This window comes from Coturnix japonica, chromosome 12 (genome assembly GCF_054131305.1).
Source record: "Coturnix japonica strain WE chromosome 12, WE-NBRP24, whole genome shotgun sequence".
In the NCBI taxonomy this organism is placed as follows: domain Eukaryota; kingdom Metazoa; phylum Chordata; class Aves; order Galliformes; family Phasianidae; genus Coturnix; species Coturnix japonica.
This window is the reverse complement of record NC_140674.1, coordinates 8,845,708-8,869,005: the sequence shown is the minus strand read 5'-3', so window position 1 is coordinate 8,869,005 and position 23,298 is coordinate 8,845,708. Positions and strand designations below refer to the sequence as shown.

At 40.8% G+C, this 23,298-nt stretch overlaps 1 protein-coding gene across 5 annotated transcripts in view; it reads right to left on the bottom strand.

The window, feature by feature from the left end:
* The window catches only part of NYAP2 (neuronal tyrosine-phosphorylated phosphoinositide-3-kinase adaptor 2), a 122,164-nt gene that overhangs the window by 11,303 nt on the left and 87,563 nt on the right, over positions 1 to 23,298 (bottom strand). For 4 of the 5 annotated variants that reach the window (XM_085513552.1, XM_015871429.3, XM_085513551.1 and 1 more), the window contains 2 exons: positions 22,239 to 22,451; positions 13,648 to 13,751 (listed from right to left, as the gene is read on the bottom strand). In XM_085513552.1, coding sequence (XP_085369678.1) covers positions 13,648 to 13,751; positions 22,239 to 22,451 — 317 coding nt within the window. Of the gene's footprint in view, positions 1 to 5,857; positions 11,353 to 13,647; positions 13,752 to 22,238; positions 22,452 to 23,298 lie in introns of those variants that run through there. The other variant, XM_085513553.1, reaches the window with a different exon arrangement.

The following is a 23,298-nucleotide window of genomic DNA, read 5'->3' as shown; positions in this document are numbered from 1 at the left end:
CTCTTGTTTCACCATTCGTTGCTTCTGACCATTAAACGCCACAGCTGCTTTGCATGGAATCCACACTGCACACACACCTACGCCTCAAGTTATCTGGCTATCCTCAGATTATTGCTGAGGTTATCAATAAAAAAACTTCAAAGGATAAATTCACCATCCTGCAGCTTGTTTTCATGATGGCAGTCTCAATACAGATCTTCCTGACCCTGCATTAGTAACATATTTGTAAAGCCTTATCCTTCTTATCTAAGCTAATTTCTTCTTCTTATGCCAAACAACTGTCTGAAATGTACTGCTATTAAATGATACATCCTGTAAATGCTGGTACGTTTAAAGTAAGAAGCTGTAGAGTAACTCATACTGGATATATCGTGTAAAGTTGTCTCATGCATCTCATTTACACAGTGGATCATCACAAAGTGCATTTCTATTGAGATTACTTATGAAAAATCAAAGCTTAATGTATGCCTTTACTAAGCAATAAATGCAGAACTCAAGCTACCCACCATGACACATCCTCTTGTTCACTGCAAAACAGAAAGGAAAATTCAATATTGTATTAGGTCAATCACAGGAGGCACAAGGGACAGAATAGACAGTCTCTGTGAGAGTTCAGTGGTATAGAGACCTTGCACTAACTGCACCACAGTGCAACACAGCTGGTGGGCAAGATCCTTATCTCTTCAAGATCCAACCCTTGCTGACTGCAAAGGTTTTGTGTAGAAGGGAGTTGAAGGCAGCAGAATACAAACTGCAGGTCATTGTTTCTTGTCACCCATAAGTCACCAAGAAAGACAGAAAAAATGAAGTAGGAATAAAAAAAATCAGTGGAAACAATACCAACACTTGGAGAACTAAGAGAAAGTGGACATCATTTTACACAAGCCAGAAAGCTTCAGTCCTCTTCCTCCTAATGGCAGCATTTGAACTGAAGATTCAACTAACCTTTATTGCTGTGACAGCTGAAGAACTTCACCACCAATTTTTCAGCTAAGCCACTAAGTCTTTGTATTTTACTTATATTTTCAAGAAAATTGTCATAAGAATCATTTAAAATATATTATAAAGAAAAATTCAAAATAATGTATTAAGGGAGAATGCCTCAGCTATGAAAGGGCTGCTCCCTTCAGATTTTTTGTTTAGTATTCGGTGATCTAAGCACACTGACCCCAGCTTGAAGTACAGTTAATGAACAGAGACCGGACTTAGAATCTGTACTGACAGCTTCTAAAGAATCCAAATGTGAGATCCTTTCTTGGCATGCAATACCACATCTGCTCTAGCCTCAGAGCAACATCATACAATCTCATACATATGAGGAACTGCTAAATAATATAGTACCCAAATCTAATTTAGTCATGATTTACTGACAGAGCTAAAATACAGGCAAGAAACTTAGACTGGCACATGAAGATTTTAGCAACTGGGATTCACTAGGTGCAGTGGTTGCCATATGTTACTTCTGCTTTTCTGTTTAAAAGGCAATCTCCAGCTGGATGGCATTTGCTGATATAGCGTGACACTGGTTCAGCATTAATTCACTGAGAAGACTGCAACCGAGAAAACCTCTAACAGCAGCGTACTGAACCACAGCTTCATCTGTGCGAACCTGTGAAGCATCAGGCAGAAGTGGCTACAGCTGATGGCAGCAGCTTGGGTTGAACTCCAGTTCAGGTTTCCCCCGCAAATTTAAGCACCCATCTTGTAAGGAATGGCTTAAGACAACAGGTTATACTCCAAACATTCTAGTCCATTTTAAACTACACACTCTTATCCCTTGTAACATAAGTGAACAAATTGCCAACCAGCAAAAACCTGCTGTTTTGCTCCGGTTTGTGTTTTAAAGTTTGGTGCAGAAATCAAGCAAGAGCCACAATGAATAATTATCGTTTTAAATGAGAGCATTGCCATTGTCTTTTCTCATTTTTACTCTTTTCTGTTGTGACCCAGATGTAAATTATACAATAGTTATTATGAACCCCAGATACTAATTGTGCTTTTCCAGCCTGTAGAAGAGATGGGCCAACATGACCCAAGAGACCATTAATTAGCATTGTCTTGAAAAGGCTTAAGATTGGCCTGTTGGACCGCAGACACAAAGCTTGCCTAACAGAATGTATCCTTTCCCCATCCTATTTTTTTGTTGAGAAAAAGCATTCCTTGGACATTCCAGCTGTAGTTTACGAGTGAAATGGGACTTTGCTCTTGACGTGAGTGAGGTCAGAATTTAACCTTGTAACTGAATAGAAAAAAATGGAAAGGATTTTGTATGACGCAATTTTGTTTGGGGTGAAGGTTCTTCATAACAGGGACTCTGTCACACTACAAATTCCTTATTATTGCCAGCATCAAGATCTGTCTTCTAAGATGATTAATATTTTCTGAGCAGCTGCTGCCACTGTGCTGCAGTAACGTACTATGCACGGAGACTGGTCTGGCAGGATAAGATAATACAATGATTAGATTAACATTAAAGGAAGTGAATTTCTCACTCTCAGGCCTCAGACAGAAACATAAATGACTGTCATCAAAGCTCCAGTTCAGCGAAGAACAAATGCATGCTCACTTGAAAAATATGTATCAATCGTCCCCTTGCTTTAAAGGGATGTAAATGCCCTTCTGGCTCAAGGCAAGTTAACCTCGCCTGTATTCAGATGTGTGGTGATTAAGTAAGGGGCCAGTGAGTGATCGTTAGCGGTTTCAATAAATGCCTAATCAATTGGCATTGCATGCTACTGTAGACTGCAAAGCATAACAGGCAGTTTGAAACCACAGCTGAGAAACCTTTGCCAAAATGTTCCTATAAAATGGATTCATTAAGTACGGTATTGAAACCTGCTCCTGGAGCTCACCTGCACTGGAGACACTTTTCTTTACAGGCTGAGTAAGGCCCTTCTCTATCCAGTATTTATATGTGCAAGTCCTCCTTGTGTACAGAGTTGGGATTTGCCGCATGAGAGCCCAACTGGTTAAGGGCATGTCTAAACCAAGGGACACCTGACCAGCATGAGATACAGTGAATGGAGCCTACAGAGTGCACACTGTTACCCAATAATTTTCAACCATAAAAAGCTGTCATGAAAAACACGAGGGTCTTTGCAATGTTGGTTCCATTATATATATATATATATGTACACATATACATTTTATTATTATTATTTTAACTGAAGACCTGGAAACTTCAAATTAGTAAAAATAATAATATTTTAAGGGTCTCATTTAAAATACACGACATTTTTTATTTTCATTGTTTAACGAGACAAAATGAGAATAAAAGTAAGTTATCAAAAGTGGGTGCTGGCATTCATACTTCTCCATATTTGGCATACACAGGATGTACATGAATAGCCACACATTTCTAGTGGAAGATTATGAACAAACACACATACATATACATAGGTATATAAACATACTATACATACATACATGAGTGAATATACATATTTATGTGCATACAGTATACAGACAAGATACTATACAGGTACAGTAAGTGCAATATACTGTATAAGGCTATACAAACATCGAAAGGTTCGGGTGAAATGGCAACAACCATGAGAAGAAAGCTTGGATGGTTTGTGGCAGTGCAGATGGTGGGTTTCTTGCTGATCTGTGTCGTTTAATGCATCAGGCACACACAGTTTGAACAGAAAACGTGGTACAACACATTCCATTCATATACAAAAAAGGTAAGACAAGTGGGAGGGCATGGAGGTAACTGAAATGGGCACGAGCAGACAGGTAAGATTGTTCTACCTACAGTACAGAATGGTTGGTTCATTTACAGAGAATGCCTATATATAAACCCATGCTTTCATGAAACCATGCCATTTTTATTTCTATTTTTCCTTTAAGAATATTATAAAATTCTTCCCCTGAGTTAAACATAAACACACACAGAAAAGAAAAAAGGGAAAAAAAAGGGACATTGCATGCTTCTCTTTTTGTTTTAATTAGTTTTTAAACCAAGGCACAACGTCTTTCGTAGTGGTTGTGACAGCATCTGACATAAACTTTGCAGTTGTTCTTGTTCTGGTTTGGTATCGTTCCTAATGTGACTAAGCCAAAGCAAGTGTTTGCACACAAAAGGCTCAGAACAAGTTTTGAAGTGAATTTACAAGTTTTAGAAGAGAATGAGCAAATTTATGAGAAATGCCTTAAAGAAAGATTCCCTAAAGAGGAAGGAATGCTACCAAATGAAATCCTTCATAGGCAACTCATGGATGCTTAGACTGAAATAATGTCACATAGCTACATTATACATTTAATATCAGGCTAAGTTTTAAATTGGTTTTGGTAGAACCATGTATGATGCTGTAGGAGCTGGAGAAGAACAACTTCCAGTAAATTTTTAGCTTCTTGTAGGCAGGATAGAACAGTGATCTCACCGATTCTGCTTCATAAGCTGCAAGAGGTATAGCTTAGTAACACTTGTTTTGTTAAACATCATGACTTATAAGGCTTTTAATCTCTCCATCTCATGGACTTTCTAAGCTTCTTATTAGTTCTAAACTTCTGAGGACATCACATTAATTTCTTCACCCTCATGCACAACTCTGACCCTCAGAAAGGACTGTCTGAGAGGGCTGTGCTTTGGCTGCCGTCCCCATATCTGAGCCCTCTTTGTGGGGCCTGAGAGACAAGCAGCCAAAAGTCCTAAAAGAGAAGGTGTAACAGTGAGCCCCAGGGCTTCCTTTCTTCTAATCTCCTTACAACATTGCAGATCTCCTTACTTTCTCTCACAGTCTAGAATGTACAATGGGTTTGACCTGCCCACTTCCTTGTCCTCCTGCATGTTCTGAACATCTCAGCAGCTTCCAGTGGCTGTGAGGGTCAGTCACATATGGAACAGCTACACGCATTGTGCTGCTTCAGCCACTGCATCCTTCCCACACACTTTCCTGTTGAGCTAAGACTATTTCTTGAAGTACTGAATCACATTGTCCCAACTCAACATGGAGGTTAAATCTTCTTAAGACTGCTCTCTTTAAAGAAGTAAATGCCCAGATCTGAAAAACGACCAGGTAAAGATAGCATATAAACAACATAAAAGAAGTGGAAACTCCCATAAGCACAGCATTTCATTCCTTCTCCAAGTATAACTGTATTTGATAAGTAAGTTTCATCTATTTATATGAGGGAACAAACCTCTTTCTCTACTCTGCTGGCAAGCTTATAAAACCCATCCAAGCACAAGAGGTCAGTATAAGAGAATGCAATATTCTGTCTCCCACTCTCCTTTGCCAAGTTGGAGCTTGAGGGGTGAGAAAAGGTATGCAGACAAAACATAGGCCTGGTGCTAGAGACTGCAAGAACTGCACACTCTGCTTCTGTGTCCAGCACCTTCTTTCTGGAGCAGGACACTTGCTAAAGCTGCCCTGCTTCCCTCAATACGTCTCCTTTGTGTCCTACCCTAGAACTGCACATCCCAAATGGCGATGACCACTGTCACCTTTGTAAAACCAGCAGGCACCTCAGAGAAGTCACTGTTGCTGTGCAACCACAGACCCGTGTACTGTGCAGTGCCCACAGCAGTTCCATGGGTCTGCAGCAGCCCCAGGTTGGGGGGTAACATGGAGCACAGCCACCAAATCCTGCTCGGGCCTTGGGGCAGCACAGCATGCTCTTTCCCATGCTCTTCAATCAGCGCTTGGCAGAACAGGACCCAGGAATGCAGTGACCTGCTTCTGCTGCACGACCACACCAGCCAAATGCTGAGGAAAATGTTCTGGGACAGCAGCAGGGCTGTCTGCCAACAGAAGGCAGCTTTGACACATTGGCTTCTCGTGCCAATCAGTCAGGCGTGCCTGGGAGGTGAGGGATGATGGATGCAGCAATTCCATCCCCTTCAAGGTTTGCATTTCTTTTTTCTTTCTTTTTTTTTTTTTCCTTTTTTTCCTTTTTTTTTTTTTTTTCTTCTTTTTTTAATAAGAGTTCTCTATTTGCAGTTTGTATATTTAGAAACAATCTGCGTGGCTTTGGAGCCATGCACTGATTATGTAAGACCAGATTCAGGCTGCAACGCACCATAACGCGATGTGGAGCCGTCCCTACAACATTAACATTCTTGTTGCTGCTCTCATCCAACACGCTATCAGTGTATTTAGCCAGACTGACGACAGCAGAATTTTGCCTTCGTGCGCACAGAATACTCGTCCTTGCAGGGGAAGGAAAGGATGGCCTAAAATAATCCACGCGCTCCCTCTGGTGGGCACGGGGCTCTGCTGCGCCCTGTGAAAGCACCAACACAAGCTCAGAAATCCCAAGTCCCTCCGGCCCTCAGCAGGCACAGTCCCGTAGCTCGGCACGACTCGGATTTTCACCTTCGCTCAGGTCAAATCCAGCATCTCAATGGAGAAGCGGGGACACTTCACGTCTCAGCAGTGAGGGGCTGTGCCAGGGGTTCCTCTGCTCCCTGCTTTGGGTCCTCCCACACCTGCCAATCCACACAGGTGGCACTCAGTGGCTCCTCCCTCCCAAGCAGTTAAAAAACTGCCATCACAAAACTCCGTCTGTGTCTGTATTTGACTCCTACACAGACCCCGACGACTTCTCCATGAGTGGAGAAGGACCCCTCTCTGCCAGAGGGACATTTGAGAAATAGACACCATTTGAAATTTATTTTCTAACTAAATTTACCTTGTTTTCCAGTGTAAGACATGCAAATACATTTCACTAAGTGAGTGGCTTATAAAATGGAATACATCACTGCCAAAGATACAGTGGATTTTATTCCATACATTCTTTTGCACTTTCTAATTTCACAGTAAACCAAAGCTTATCAATTCCTGACAGTCAAATACGTACCAGCCTATTCCCTTCTGCAGCTGTTTACTCTCCCATCTGTTACGCTGGGCTTACAAATCCCCAGGGTAAGGACAGGATTTGTTCTACACATTGTTTACACACACAGGGACTTTATTTATGATACTTAGACAAATTTATTATAGACATGATTTATGACTCTGAGATGTGACAGTGGTAAATCCTACTGGCAGGTTTTGGATCTAGTGACTATCCCAAGCCTAATTAAAAGTGACGGTTAAACAGGAGTAATTAAGCCCCTTTAAGCAAATACCTTCACATGCCATCATCCAAAGTAATAAATGGCGTATAGGAAGTGCAGACCAAAAACCCATGGGACTTCTGCTCACAGAGTGAGAGGCAAAGGGACTGCTCCCATATTGTGGACACACGTTTTGAATGAAGAAAAACATCAAGTAGCAAAAATGAACAACCACGATCCTGGCTCTGGGAGCACAGACACAGATCTTAGGCACCGTTCGAAGGGGGACATTTGGGATGTAAACGCTGGGAGAAGAAAACGATTATCATCATTCCATGAATTGTTCTAAGTATTTTGCTACCCTACACCCAAAATGCATGGTACAGCTTCAAAGATTTTGAAAATGAGATGAAAGAAAGAGAGACAGGAGAGTCATACCAGAGTGGTAATTAGCACTGCAGCTTAATACTTCTTTTGAATAGGAATCTGATACTGTGTGGCCCCTGAGATCTTTAGCCAGCAGCCCAGAGGGGTCCTTAATTTCCCTCTGGCCCAGGGAACAGGTGTGACAGAGATTGGTTCTTTCATTGCAAAGCCCCTGCACTATTAAAACCATGAAAGCAGAATCATCTGGGGTTTGTGTTGGTTTCAGATGCTGATTCTTCAAGGACTGCATCCAGCAAGGTTTTACCGTACTGAGCAGTGGCATTTATTTATGCCATTAGCAGGTACTAACTCTCTTACTAGTGCACCCTTTTTCTTCTGTTGCCGTTTTGCTGGTATTCGGGATGAAGGTCTGAAGAACTGTCCATCTACCAGCAATTACTGTGTTTTTTTATAGACTGGAATTTAAAACAAAACAAAAGAAAAAAACCCTGCGCTGATCAGACAGGGAACAGCACAGATTGTCATTTGTAGATGCTCATTTTTCAGCAGCAGAACTTATTAAATGGGGCAGTCAGGCACCTGGCCCTGCTAAGAGGCTGACAAGCGCAGGGTGTTTGCTGATTGCTTTGAACTGCGGTACAGCGGTGCTGGGAAAATTGCATCTTAAACTCGAGAATAATGGAAGAGCACGGACGTATTGTTTGTGCTTGGAGTAATAGAGAGCCCGTGTGCTTTCAGACACAATCTGCCAACTAAAGCGTGATAATGCCGAGTCATTGGGAAGTTTTTTGTCTAGGTGCCTTCACAAATAATTACAGCCGCAATAGCAACAATTTAACCTTCTTGTATTCATTCATTTAAGGGTAAACACAACGCTTACGAAGAATACAATGGGGGAGATAAGGACGGGGGCCGCCAGGCGGCGCCATGAGCTCGCCTAGCGCCGAGCTGGGCAGGGCCGCATCCGAATCCAGGCCTAATGCACAGGCACTGTCATGCAACAAGGCTGTAAGCACTGCCTGAATAATAAACAGACAGATGCAAACCACAGAAACGTAAAAAAACAACCATGTGTCTCCCTAAAGAGGAGAAACCTTCACAAACGTCGTTCAGCTGCAGATTGGAAGCAGTCGTTCTGCTTTCTGTCTCCTTCCTGATTTAATGCACGGGAAACAGAAAACTACAACAGAAAAAATCTGGTATTTTGCTGGTTCTAGCTTTTTCTCCAACATAAGTTGAGACTCCTGAATGCATGGCTCTCCGTGTATTTTTATTCCTTCTGTTGACTTATTCCTTCTGATCTCAGGATGGCGTCTGAGTTTAATTTTCATCATCACTTTAAAGTTTAAATCTTCTGTCCTTGCTAAAATTGGAGATAGGTATCAGTGCACAGTCCTCCCCACAGGAAGGCACCAGACCTTGCAGGCATGCCAGCCTTTCAGAGATGGGACAGCATGCTGCAAGGAGACAGCAGGAGAGGAACTAGAGTGCTGCCTTCACACTGAAAAGCATGGAACTAAGGGGCAGCATGAGGGGAGGCTGCATGTTTGCAGATAAATACAGAGCTTTGTGGAAACAGCTAAAAAGAGGCTGTGCTTCAGCAGGAAAGCTGTAATACTGCTATCTTACTATCAGGAGTTTTGTTATGAGAGGGTGTACTTTCTCTCAGGTTGTGGATCTCATAAACATATGTATAATTCCTTTGGGATGTGTTGTTATAACATGTACTATTCTGCTCATATGCAGCTTAATACACATGACTTTCCAACTGCTGTCTACATCTTAACGAAATAAATTACATTTTGCAAAATTCATTTGCAGCAAAGAAGTCTAGAGACAGTTACATCAGTTCCTTTTCCTTAAAATGGAATTCAGCATAGAAGTAACCTAGAGATGGTTATATGTGTATTAAGAATATAGGTTAGAGATGCTCTGCTGTCCAGCAGGGGGACTTCCACAGTGTATATTGCTTGAAACATTTTCCTCTTTTGTAATGAGCATGCTCGATACAAATATGTGACAGGGATTCTTGAGCCCACTCATAGCACGTAATCTTTCCTTACCCTGAGATGAAGATACAGAGAATGATAGGGGGCAGCGAAACATCACTGTATTGCAGATGTATCTATGGCTCAAATCCTGCTTACTTTGCATGTGAACCATTATTTTTCACTGCAGGTGTGCTCTGACATGCCTGAGCATTTGCCACTGCAGGGTGAAACACCTCAGCATGCCTGAGACAAAAGTGTTAGGCATGAGGCTCAGAGGTTGCAGCAATAAGGGAGATCGTTTATTTACTAAGGCATCCTGAGACTATATGATTTCTACTTTAGAAACCTCACTTAATGGTTAATTTCGACTGTACTCTGTCTCCTTGGGTAGAAACAAAAGACTGGTACTTGTTTGCACTTCAGTATAAAAGCCAAACTCAGACAGACTTCCACTGTTTCCAGTTTTATCCACACACTTCTTGATCTCTAAGATCAAGATGTAACTTTCTTTACTTTCTAGAACATTTTCCTATTCCCTGTAGCTCTCTTTCACACTCTGTGATACGTGGGATACTTCTCCACTACTTACATTCCCATCTTCAGGATACATATTTATATCAAGATACATATTTAGCATATATAACTATTTGTCACTTCCGTAGCTAAAAAATATTCTATGCTACTGCCATATTTCAGTTTTACACTCTCCAGTTGTCTTCCTTTTCTACTTAATTTCTTACGCTTTGTTCTTACGTAATTAACTTTGGTTCCAAGACAAACCTTTTTTTATCCTTCAGTTTAAATTGATTCCTTTTTTTTACTTAGTTTAAGGCTATTATGCCTGGGGCCCCCAGTACAAGAAGGATGTGGAGCTTTTGGAGTGGGACCAGAGGAGGACCACTAAGATGATCAGAGGGCTGGAGCAGCTCTCCTATGAAGAAAGGTTGAGGGAACTGGGCTTGTTTAGCAAAGAGAAGGCTCTGGGGAGACCTCATTGTGGCCTTCCAGTACCTGAAGGGAGCATTTAAACAGGAGGGGGAACGGCTGTTCACAAGAGTGGGTAGTGACAGGACAAGGGGGAATGGTTTTAAACTGAGACAGGGGAGGTTTAGGTTAGAGATTAGGAGGAATTTTTGCACACAGAGGGTGGTGATGCACTGGAACAAGTTGCCCAAGGAGGTTGTGGATGCCCCATCCCTGGATGCATTCAAGGCCAGGCTGGATGTGGCTCTGGGCAGCCTCGTCTGGTGGCTGGCAACCCTGCACATAGCAGGAGGGTTGAAACTGGATGATCTTTGAGGTCCTTTTCAACCCAGGCGAAATATATATATATGAAAAAAAAAGAAAAAGATACACTTCCAGCAGCCATCTTTCAAAACACCCTTGCCATTTACCAGACATAATATAGAACAGCATGCTTCCTGTCTGCCTCTGCTTGTCTGTAACTGCTGGTGACTGCTGCACTACAGATTTCTAAATGTTCTCCAACAGAGAACAGCCAAATAACTTCTCTCTGCTTATAAGTCCTTTCTTTTTATTTATAAGTAATGTAACACCATCCATATGCCATAAATATGTTCCATAAATATCAGCTAGTTAATCCTCACAACTCCTACACCAATAAACAAACATGAATTTGAGGCATCGAGGAGTTAAATGTCCACAGTTACACAATTAGCCAGTATTTTACTGGAATTAAAATGTAGTTTTTCTCAACTTAGACCTGTCTTGAATTACCAAGCATTCTCGCTATTTACACAAATCATTCTGTAAGAGCTCAAATAATTTAAATGTTTTGGAAAAAACATTAGTTTGGGATCCTTGAAGATGTGAAAAAAACCGATCAATCCAGTAAGCTGCCCTTTCCCAGATGTACTCCTCAATCTTGTATCCCTGTGACCATCAGCTGTGTCCATCTCAGCACAGAGGTGAATAACAGAGGGCATCCTCTTCTTTCAGAAAGACTAACTGCTGATTATGATGTAGTTAAGGAAACCAGTGTCAATACAATCAATAGCCACAGCACATGAAAACAAATACCCTGTATACCACAATCTGTCAGACTCAGAATGGGCTAACAACCTGGGCATTTCCAAACACATTTCACCCATCATAGGTTAACTGCACATTAAGATCTAGTGGGCGTATAAAGCAAACAATTGAAGCAATGTTTGTATATGCCAGAGAGATAATGAGACTTCTGTCTTTCTCCAGAATCAGGGTCAAACCACACCTTTATAAAATTATGCATTCATACTAAATGCCAACTTAATAGGTTAATATCAAGCAGTTGACAACTGGAGGGGAAGTCTTGAGGGCAGAGACAGTTTTTACCAGATCTGTGGTTTTTCATGAAGACGTGCCCATGACATACACTCATTGTTCAATTAACAAGAACACCCTCTACAGTCACTTGAAAATTCCTCTTATCATCTTTGTTCTTTTCTTCTGTATGAAGTGAGGTGGAAATTTCCTCCTCAGTTTCAGTGAACCCTGGCTGCAGCTTCTAAGAGGCTCATTATCTCTTCTATCACATCAGCTTCTGCTTTCAAGGCTTATTGTTTAGCTCTTAATATAAACTGAGAGACTAAAATGCCTTCAAAACACCCAAGGTGCCTTTGCACCGAGTAACCAGCAAATCATCATGTCTGCTTGTTTTATGAAAAAAAATATATTGCTTGAGCACTGGGATACTCAACACCTTTGGAAGTACAATTACCTTAATTTCTTCCTTAGATTAAAAAAAACAAACAAGAAAAAAAAAACTTAGTATTTGAATGGGTTATAATTTGAATCTCTGCTATGGATTTGTTTTTATGTAAAATATGTTTCAGGAACGTGCAGTGCATTGTGTCCAGCAGGACTCTAAACCAATACAGTTTTGACAGCCAAATAATATCAACCAATATGGATTAGGCTATGCAAATATAAGCTTCCTAACAAGTATTTTGTGCACTGGGTTGAGTAAATTGACCTTACTCTTCTGTTTTCTGCTTTGGCCAGGAGCTTCCCTTTAAGGAGCAACAATAAACTCACAAAGGGAATTAATTGCAAAATAGTCCCAAGGGAGTTTACCACTGAATTCTCATTGAAGTTCAGTAGGATTATGGGGGCCAATTCCCCGAAAGCCAATCAAAAATTCACCATTTAAATAAGGGTGCTTGTGTGTGTTAGCATACATACATGTATGTGCACTTATATACACATACGTTTATGTCTGTACATACGCATACCCACACTCACATACAGTGATGAGCAGTCCCATACACGTACACACAAGTGATATGATACTGGAGTGCTTTGAGCTTGACAGAAGGTATTCACATTATGTTTAAGTGAAACCTTTTCTCTCAATTACTACTCTCAGCAGTTAGTTCTGTCAAACTAATAATACAGGTCTGCGCAGTGAAATGATGCAGTATCGGTATTAGCATATAAAATAAAGGTAAGTATAGGTTTCTAATGTCTTTAATTCTTTTCTGTTTTCTCTCTATTGGACAAATTTGCCAAACACTTCAATTTCTTTTTCAAGGGTCTGTGTAGCATCATTGTTTTTGATGGGGAAAAAAAAAAGTATATCTGTTTAAGATACAAGGATCACTTAACCCCTGGTTCAGTTTTCAGTTCCTAACAATATACAATAAATATAACTACAGCAGACTATTTAGTAGTCCTGTAAGCATTACATGGCCTCTAGCTGCCTTAACTGAACAAAACAACTTGCTGTAAGAGCAGTTTTCAGGACAGTGATAAATCACAGTGTAATACAATCATGCACTGAGCTCAAAACAAATATAAGACTGGCACAGATATTATAGTACAACTGGGAGAAGTCAAAGGTATGTACAAGTATTGACAAACATTGGTGTAAGTGCATTAGACAGGACATTTAAAAGAAATTTACACTTAAACATATATTAAATTTATCAAAGTTTGATAAATTTTAAAGACAGTAAAAAAGTACAGAAAACATGAAAAAATAAAAAATCCAGCAAATTCATACAGTACAGATTTACTACATTTATATTACAGAATGAAGACAGAAAAGGATACAAAGAATTAAGGGCAAAGAAAATTCTACTGGCCATACCCAGTGGAATTTCATTGCCAATGAGAGATGCGCACACACAAATGCACGCACACGCACAGAAAATAAAGACAAGAAAACAAAAAATCATCTACTGTAACAAATGACAGACACAGAGGTGAGAAACATTTGGCATGTTGCAGCACATGAAGTCATTCCCGATTGGCTAACGATGGTACCTGGCTTGGCTGAAGATCACTGGCTTGCCTGAGCGGAGTAACGGATGGAGGAGGCACACCTGATGTGGATGCAGACCGACCTAATCTGCAACTTGCTTTAGGCTCTGGGAAAGAAAAGAAAAGCCGATGAGTGGGAAGCTGGTTACTGCTGCATTAACCAAATCATGGTGCACCCACGACTCCCTTGAAATGGAAACTCCAGCGTTGGATTCTAGTTAGTCTTGTGCACTTTGATGGATCATGAAAAGCTGAGCTTAGAAGAAGGGAGATTAGGACAAAACCTAATGTCACAAGGTTTGTTCCTTTCACTCTAGTGCCTCTGAAACTGAAGCATACATTATAAAACAGCAAACAGTCTGGAAGCATATCAAGAAGACCATGTTGCCCTCCTTTTAAGGAAATAATATATAAAAACAGTGAGGATTCGAATCCCCCCTGTGGCGCAAGTGGTAGAAGTGCCGCTCTGCTACACAGGAGGCTCGAATCCTGGGGGTTGGACTCAGTGATCTCTAAGGTCCCTTCCAACCCGCACGAGACTGTGATACTGTGATACTATTCTAATTCAGGATTTGGAATGACACCAAAAGCTCTAGGAAATGTGATGGCAGTGACTTGAAAGACAACACAAAGTGAAAAAGCAGAGAAATCAGAACTTCAATAGTGGCAAATTCCGAACTCACTTTCCCAGAACTGAGGTGATTACAGAAGCTTTCAATTAGAAGAGAAAGTTCAATTCCAGAGAAAATCTGAACAGAATCTATATGGTTATTTCATTCTCCCTCTGTTGTACATGAAAGCAGTTCTCTGAGGGCTCCTCACTGGCCTCTAGTTCAGGTTACTTCTGTTAACATACTGACATGAGGCTGATCACGCAGCTCAGGAATCCTGGGAAGTTTGTGTCTGATCTATGCTGATACCAGTGTGCTACCCAACAGTGCTCAGCATCCCACGTCTTATCTAGAAGAAACCATCTTTTTCTGAGAAAAGAGTCTGCCTGTTTCTGCTTGAGGAAAGTCATTGTCCCCATGCTTCCTGTTTATTACCGAGCACACAAATCCTTGCAACCATGGCTTTTGGCTCAGACGAATGTATTAATTCTCTTCATGTTTATAAGCCTTCCTCCTAACCCTGCACCTGTCATTCCTATTTAGTGGGTAATACTGAGACCAAGGACACTCACACTCAGCAGATGTACTTTGTACAATCATGGACTTTCAATTTTTAGCTGAAATAATAGTGCTTTAACACGAATAACAAGTAGCGATAATACCATGCCTCCTCACAATGGGTTGAAAGAATTTCTCTTATTCAGCCTCACGTTTTCAAGAAGAAAGAAAAGATTTATGCCTTCTGCAATCCAGGTTTGCCTTTGAAGACCATCTTTTGCTTCTGTCTCCCTGAAATATATTTTTTCATGCCACATCTAAACTGCTGCTTTGTCTCTGTGTGTTTTGTCTTAATATTTCTCTCCTGTGTGGATCTGTAGCCAGTGGTTGGGCCAGTGTTGATAAGGAATAAAACTATCCACAACTAATGTGTCTTTAAGGTCACTTGGTGCATCTTGGAAACTCGAGGACAGCTGACATGTCATGCCACCTACCAGCAGTCTGATGAAATTTGTCCTTCCAGTCTCTCTGATGCTTTTTCATTGTTGTCTTAAATGCTTATTTTTATAGGGATTCAGAATTCAGTAGAGTGTGGAGAAGAGCTATCCACTTAAGCTGAAGCACTTAGACCAGTGAAAGCATCTGTACGGGTGAATATTCATCAACTAAATATTAATACGTTGGTTAACATCCAGCTGGCTGAGCAGCAAAAATATTTATGCTGTTTGACGAATGCATTATTCAATTCACTCATCCCTAGTCAGTCTGTAAACATACCACGAGTCAACACGGCAATAAGCACAAGGAAAGGAGCAGAAAGATCTGCCCCATAACCTTATATTTTGTACATAATCTGTTGTTTTTTTGTTGGGTGTTTTTTTTAATTTTTTTTATTTTTTTTGGATTTGGGTAGTTATTTCAAGAGTTTGATTGTATTTTTGTTCAGCTTTCACACCGTCTGTGTGCCAGATAGCTGTTTCTTTCAGTAATATAAAAATAATAATGGGTCTCTCTTCCCTCACGGAATTTTTCTGGGGTTTCAGAGTGAGTGAGAAGAGGGATTTTTTAGTCATTATTCCCCCACTGCTGAGCAGGGGCTCCGTTTTTGCTGTGACAAGCAAAATCAGACACTCAACGTGTCCAAAACTCCAAGGCACTGTCTGCCATTGCTTCTGAGTTGTTTTCTTTACTTTTGAAAAGCAGAGAAAAGAGTAACAATTTCCCATTTGGATATATGTTCAACAGCAAAAGATCACCATTTCCTTGCCAAAGAGATTCCTTTTATCTGGGATCAAAGAAACAAAATCTATCACACGCAGATGAAGGATTACTTCCTTTGTCTCCCTGTAATATATTTTACTGTATTAAGGAAACTATTGCAATTTCCATGGTGATCCTCATCAACAGCAGTTTCAGAGACTGTTCTATCCAGATGCATATATTTTTCAGTTCAAGAAGTTAGGTTATGCAGTGAAAGGGAAATGGTTCCTTTAATAGCCATTCCACTGGTCTCTCTGGGAATATTTTTAGACCAAATACTTTATTCTACTCTAATTAGTGCTCCGAGTAACCTCTTCACACAGCACAGTGCTGTGGAAGAAAAACCAACCTTAAGCACTGTTTATCACTAGCAGTGATGCCCAACTCTGTTTTGCATTCTGAAGCAAGTTATTTTTCAACTGGACATTATCGTACTGGGGTTAACTGGATGTTGAATACAATGCTCACTTCAAATAACTTCTACTTTGGGTGGACTGAAAAACAAGAGATTTTCTTAAGTAATTTTGTCCACTGTCTGGTCACATTCAGTATCTTCAGCTCTTGGTTTGTGTTTTAAATGGTCAGTTCAGCTTGTCTGCAAGATCTGCATATCAATACAGATCCTGATTCTGGAATGAAAAAGAGTTTTAATATTTCCTGCTGAGAACGCTGAAGGAGGAACAATTCTGCCAACAAATCTCAGACATGGTTTCTAGCATTTGGTTTGTGTTTATACCATGTGGATGATATTCAGACAGCTCACTATTAACATCTGAAATGAACAGTCTTGAGAACATGTGAGAAGTTCCTCCTGTGACTGCAGTACACAGTGTGGAGCAGGGCACAGTTCTATCAGTTAGACTGGTGAGCACACAGGGAAGGCTCTGTAGATGTCTGTCCTCCAAGTTGGACCCAGGCTCCATGACAGGTCTAGCTAAAACACCTCTGGTTCCACACTGCTAAATCTGATGTGGCACCTCAGCTCTGTGCTGTAATTCATTGTGAGAATGTATCCTCTAGTTATAAAGCAAAACTGCCCCTAAGAGTTCCAGAGACTCCACTCTGCATCCACAACTAGGGGGCTTTCGCCATTGCTGTAAAGCCACTCATATGCTGACAAGGGCTAGCAGCCTACTGCCAAGGTAGGGAATTTATGGGCATATGTCTAAGTGCTTTACTGGACTTGAGCCAGAGGATGCAGTGCACTTTAGCAACCATTAAAGATGCTTGTTGCAATCAGTGGTCAGCACAAAGACTGAATTCAGCAGATTATTCAGCCCAGCTACCTAATTGCTCTGTAGATTTTATTTAGTTTATTCACAGAAGTGTTCATAAGATTCAGTTGCTGTATTTTACTGATGAAACTCCTGTGGTATTATTTTGCACAGCTCCAAATGACAGTTCCCTCAGATGGTGCCATTTTACGAAAAGCACACTGCTCACAAAGCCTGAACCAGGAGCCAGGTGCTGATGCAGCACGATGCTTGTAGTGGGTGGCTGGTCAGCTGTGTGTCAGTCTCTGGTCATGTCCCCTGCTATGTCACCCACAGCAGCTATGAGACTCCCAGCAATCCCAGTGGTAGGGAATGAACCAGCATGGCCAGTTGCACTGGGAACAGCATTACTGGACTCTCAGGTTTGAAGCTGGGTCCTGACAAGGCCAGCAAGATGATGAGCGAGCAGACAGCTCCCAAAGGACAACATTAAGGGGGAACATTTTAGGAGGAAATACCTAACACAGAAATATGAACTTTCTAGCCACAAATACAACTGCCTTCAGATTGTGTACTTAATTCTTTAAGAACTCACATAAATGACCTGTTTTCCAAAACCTCAACAAAATGCTGTCATCTCAGCTATAGCTGCAGAAGCTTGGTTGCTTGCATTTGGGGCAGAGAGAGTTGTTGGATTTCACTCAACAAAGCAGAATGCTGAGAAGGGACAAGATTTTATGGAAATATTTTCTATCAGTTTTATACCAATGTGTTACGGCTTTCTATATTCTCCAGAAATACAACAGCTCTGCACAATTTTTATTTTTGGATCTTAACGGGCAGAGTTCTTTTATCCATCCAAGGAAGACTTCATTCTGCCTATCCTAATCTTAATTCAAAAAAATACTCTGGCTGTCACTTGCATTGGAGAAGCTTCTTATCCTGTCACAGTCTCTTCTTTGCACATGAAAAGAGAAATATTGCTTATTTGCTACAGCTGCCAAGAAGCACGTTTTGAATTAAACAAGGCGATGTGACAGGCTGAGAGTAATAACATGCAAAAAAAAAAAAAAAAGGTAAAAAAGAAGAAGAAAAAGAAAACATGAATATTGGAAAAATAAATCCTGTTATCATCGTAGCGGCCTGGCTGCGTTGGTCTCCTAAAAAAGGAGAGTAAGCTGAAATATAACTTGAAATTATGAAACCTTAGAAGTGGAATAAACTATATATTATTCTTTCACTTACAGAAAATATTCAGGGCTTCATCTGAGGGAGCCGCTCCGTGCTGGAATAGCACAGCAGCACGACAAACTGAGCAGTTCTCACAAAGGAAGCACCCATGCAACTCAGTGTTGCCAGGTACCAAGAGGCCAAAAGCTTATCAGTACTCAAAGGTAAACAAGAAGAGAAAAAACACCTCTGCATTAGATGGGGTATGTTTTAAATTAGGATTTCTTCTGAACCATCATGTTTCAGGTCCATGTCAACAGCTGAGGCAGTGAGCTAAGGAATAAACACTGGCAGCAGTGCTCTTCTCTTTAGCAATTCTTTCTGTTTCTCTCTGAAGCTTCTGGCACTGGTAGCCATCAGTTGTAGGGCCCAGGACCAAAAGGACAATTTGGCAACAGCATTGTTCCACATGGCTGTAATGCTGCAGCTGCAGTGAGCTTTGTGTGTGTCTGCAGTCAGGCTGTGTGAGGGGGTGAAGCAGCACATTAGAGATCACACACCTGGCTACCTGGCCTATAGCACAGTAGCTTGGTCCTCTCAGAGCCCAGTGCCCAGTACCGCTCCACGCACTGCCTGGGGACAGCCTGTGTGCTGAGAGAACATGGACAACCAGTGTAAGTGCTGAAAGTATCATATACTGGCCTGGACTCACTGGGTGGCTACCCAGTAGTGTAAACCTCTAACATCACCTCTATTTGCCTTAGCTTGGAGAATCTTTGAGGACTTAGTAACCCTGATATTACCTTAGAAGAACAATCAGAGTTTGGTGGGAGTGCTGAGTCTTCTTTGAGTAAAGTAGCTCTATCAAGTATGAACTGATGCTGTGCCACTACTGCCTTCTTGTATCAATGAATGTGACTTGCATCTCTGGCTTTGCAAGCATCTCTTAATTCCCTAGCAGCTTGAACTTAACTATTCATTACCTCTGCAAATCCACCACAATACTAACCATTAATTCCAATGAACAGCAGATATTTACTTTCTTCATGATCATCTGCAACGTTTGCAGCTTGAATACAAAATGGGTTGGCTGAGTGACAAGCTAATAGTGATTCAAAAACAGTGCAGAACTGAATAGCCTCTGAGATACAAGAGGCAGTGTAGTGCCTGTCTTCAGCAGAAGGTGGCAATGCAAAATACTGCTTCATAGTTGCAGTTAGGAAAAAAAGAGGCAACATTCCAGAAAATACTCTTCAAATCTCCTGGAGTGAAGTTATCACAACCTTCTGTTTCACAAATCTCATTTGGCTGTTTGCTAGAATTACAATGACTTTCTTAAAGGGCAGCATGCCCCAAAGCACTTACACTGCTTTCCCTAAGGAACAATAGGATGACACAAAACAAAAATTTCCCTTTACAAACTGTGGGGCAGATGAGAGAACATTTAGTCATTAGGTTCAGAGATACCCTTCTGCTTTTGACAGGCTGTGCTGACTCAAACAGACTGATCAACATTTCAAGATCTTGTTTGGAGGTGGCTTATTTCCCCTCAGACTTTACCAGCAGGTGCAGAGAATCCTCAAAAAAAAATCAGGTACTTACTTAACTCTCTCCAGTTCCTGAGCTGAGTGGCCTATTGAACACACATGAAAAGTCCTTTCAGATCGTTTCTGTTTTACCACAGAGCAATTCAACCTCATTTTCTTTATTTCAGCAGTGCCTAATAAGTGCCTGGACCAGTGCAAACTAGGAGGTAGGCAGGACACTGTGGTACTGTGGTCTTTAAAGGACAACCTTTTCTTCTTGTATCAGTCCTGCTGGAACAAGAACAGTGATGATGATGACTATACTGGGGATCGCCCTGATTTTATTTGATCTTGTGGTGAATCTAAGTTCCAAATTCCTAGCACAGCTGAAATCAAGACACACAGAATCACTTTCTCATTGATTCCAGAAAGTATTTGTATCCATACAGGTGTATTGTATATCTTTTCTTGCATTCTGTTGCACTTCTCATTTAATTGCAAGGAAAGAACTGTCATAGTTCATGTATAAGTTCAATGATGAGAACTGCATAGAGCATTTTGAATGCAGTGCCCCACCGATTAAAGGTAAAACCATGTTGCTCAGGCAACAGCTAGAGATACAGGGGAAAAATATTCATGGCAGATGAGAGACGATATTCATCAAATGAAATGTCAGAAAAACTGCGGGGAAGAGAAGATCGTGATCAGCTCAAATTTTCTTCATAAAAAGGAGTCAAAATTCAGCCAAGGAATATTTTTATATTTCTTACCACGAGGCTTTGAAAGTCTTAGTTATGCAGGAGAAAGTCACAGTAAACTGTATCAAGGCATGATTCAACAACTATTACAGTCTGCAGATGCCAAATCAAGATCGAGGCCAAAATGTTTTGTCTGCTTTTGGAGATCAACCAAGTCTTTAAAATAAAACTTATATTGAAAGGCTGAGCAGAAGTGCTGTATTTTGCTAAGAACTCACTCTTTAATTTTCATTTCCCTTCTGTTCTGCTCTGTACTGTCATCCAGCAGAACAGAAAAGACTGCTACACGCCTTTAGTTTAGTTATGAGATGTCCTGATGTGGTACCTGTAAACCCAGTCTTTTACCTGTTTCAGTACCGATGATCCTGTAATACACTGGGAAAGGAATTCTGAAGAAAAATATTAGCTAAGCTGGAAAACTTCTAGCTACCAGAATGCTTTATGAGAGCAGACAAGTAAACAAGAGAAAATAACCTGTGCTGGAGTCATGAGATTTACAGAAAAGATCTTTTTGCTCCCGCAGGCGGGACTATTTGAGGGGCATACTGCAGCAAGAAAAGCTGGACCACACAGCTGCTGCAAATGCTACTTCACATCAGTAATAGCTGCTCAAGTTACCTACTGAGTTTCTGGTGTAATTTCCAGCAAGGAAGGGAAAATGTAAGTTCTATTATCTCACAGGGAAGCAATGCCCTCGTTGAGGGCTGGGTACCTCTGCTATCAGCAATGTAAAGACTGATGTCTGACACTGCAAGCCCAGAAGACCACTCTTGAAGGAACAATTTATTGTCTGAATAGTTCCTTCATGGCCTTATTTTTACTGAAGCCACAAAGCTCTTGTAGGACATATGACAAGTGTTTCTAAAGTGGGTATTTTTCATAGCCCAAGCAATAAGCAATAAAGTTATTATTCTAAGTGAACTGTCAAATCTCAAAAAGTGATATCCAAGAGCTATTTAGATGTACATTCATTTAGCAGTTGTGTTTGTCTTAGTCAATTTGTAGAACAGGATGCGTTATTTTCCACAGCTTAAGGCAATTCACTGTTTTATATATATGAAATACGATTGATCAAGTGGATAGATATGAATTTGAGACTTCTGAAAGCCACTGTCACTTTTCTAGACATTTATGAATAGGCATAAAGAAAAGGCTGCTGTGTCCACTCACTTAGCATATCAAGATAGCCATGTTTCCGTAAGGTATGTTTTCGTTACTGCAAGTAGCATCTCAATTTATGAACTCTCTGAGTTGTCACCTGGGGAGTGAGAAGGATTTTTTGCCACAGAGTCCCTCTTCAATGTCAAACATATTTTTTTTTACTTCTTTTAAAACAGATGAATGGCAAACGTACTTGTTTATATTTCCTGCCACCATCCCAAACCTGTTCCAGTAGAGTGCACAAGCAGGCAGTGCAATACTTATTACAGTAGCAGCTAATGGGCATATTCTAGAAGACATTTGGAAATCTGTACAATCCAGATGCTTACCTCTCTAGAGATCCCTCAGCTCATAAGGAGATTCATGAGACCTTCCCTGCTTTGCTGTTTGACATACCTGAGCTGTTGCTTCCAGCCAACATGGTTGGACTGACAGAGGATCTCCCCAGCCTGCTGGAGACCATGGGTGGGCCCGGCGTTCCATCCCATTCCTGAGCTTTCCCTGGCTCCCTGGAAGAAGCTGTCCCATGATGGCCTCCTCTCTCTTTGTTTTCCAGCTTTGGTAATGGTTCAGTGCTGTGACTTCTGATCTTCAGTTCGTCTAGTGGTTCTACAAGAATACACACATGCCCATTTCATTACAGAGTTCCTGCTAATTTCCCATACTATATAGCAATCCTTTTTTCAATATTACAATTACAATTAACCAACAATAAATCTTTTAGGGGCAGTTTATATCACTGCCAAAAATCTATAGTTTATGTTGGTTTCAACACACTTTTTAATTAAAATAATACACAGTGTAGGAGATGAGTAAAATGTGGCTTTCCTCTTAGTACTTTAAATGCCAGGAAAATATTTCTGAAAGTGATATCTTATCAAACCACGATTTTATTAACAATTTTGGACAACAATTCAATTCTTCTCAGACGTCATTTCTTAGGGAACAAGTTCTTCTCCATGCACCTTCTAAGGAAGTTGTCTCCTAAGGCAATATTGCACAAGCAACATATCTGTACTCCTCCATAAGCACTAGTACAAAGCACACAATCCACAAAACTGCCCAGTGCTAATATTTCAGGTGTGCTCAACACTGTAACCTAGGGAATAAATTTCACTTGGTTGAAAAACCCTTGAAGTCATAAAACAACTTTCTGCTTGAAACACCGTGAGTCAACATAAGGAGAAGAAATTCAAAAAAACAATGGGTTGCTTTCTCAAGTGAAGCAGTGCTGTCTGCTTTCTTCATGGCTGGTGGTTCTCTGTTTCTTTCTTGAGACCCTTATTTCTTTTCTTGCAGGTTGAGCAATGCAATGGATAAACAATTAATTCCTGATCACCTCCATCTGTAGTGGTGAAAAACTCACACAAAAGACTACATACAGAAGAAACATTAGATCACTAAGTCATAACAGCTAAATATTGTGTTAGCTATTGAAAGTGCTTAACGTTTAATT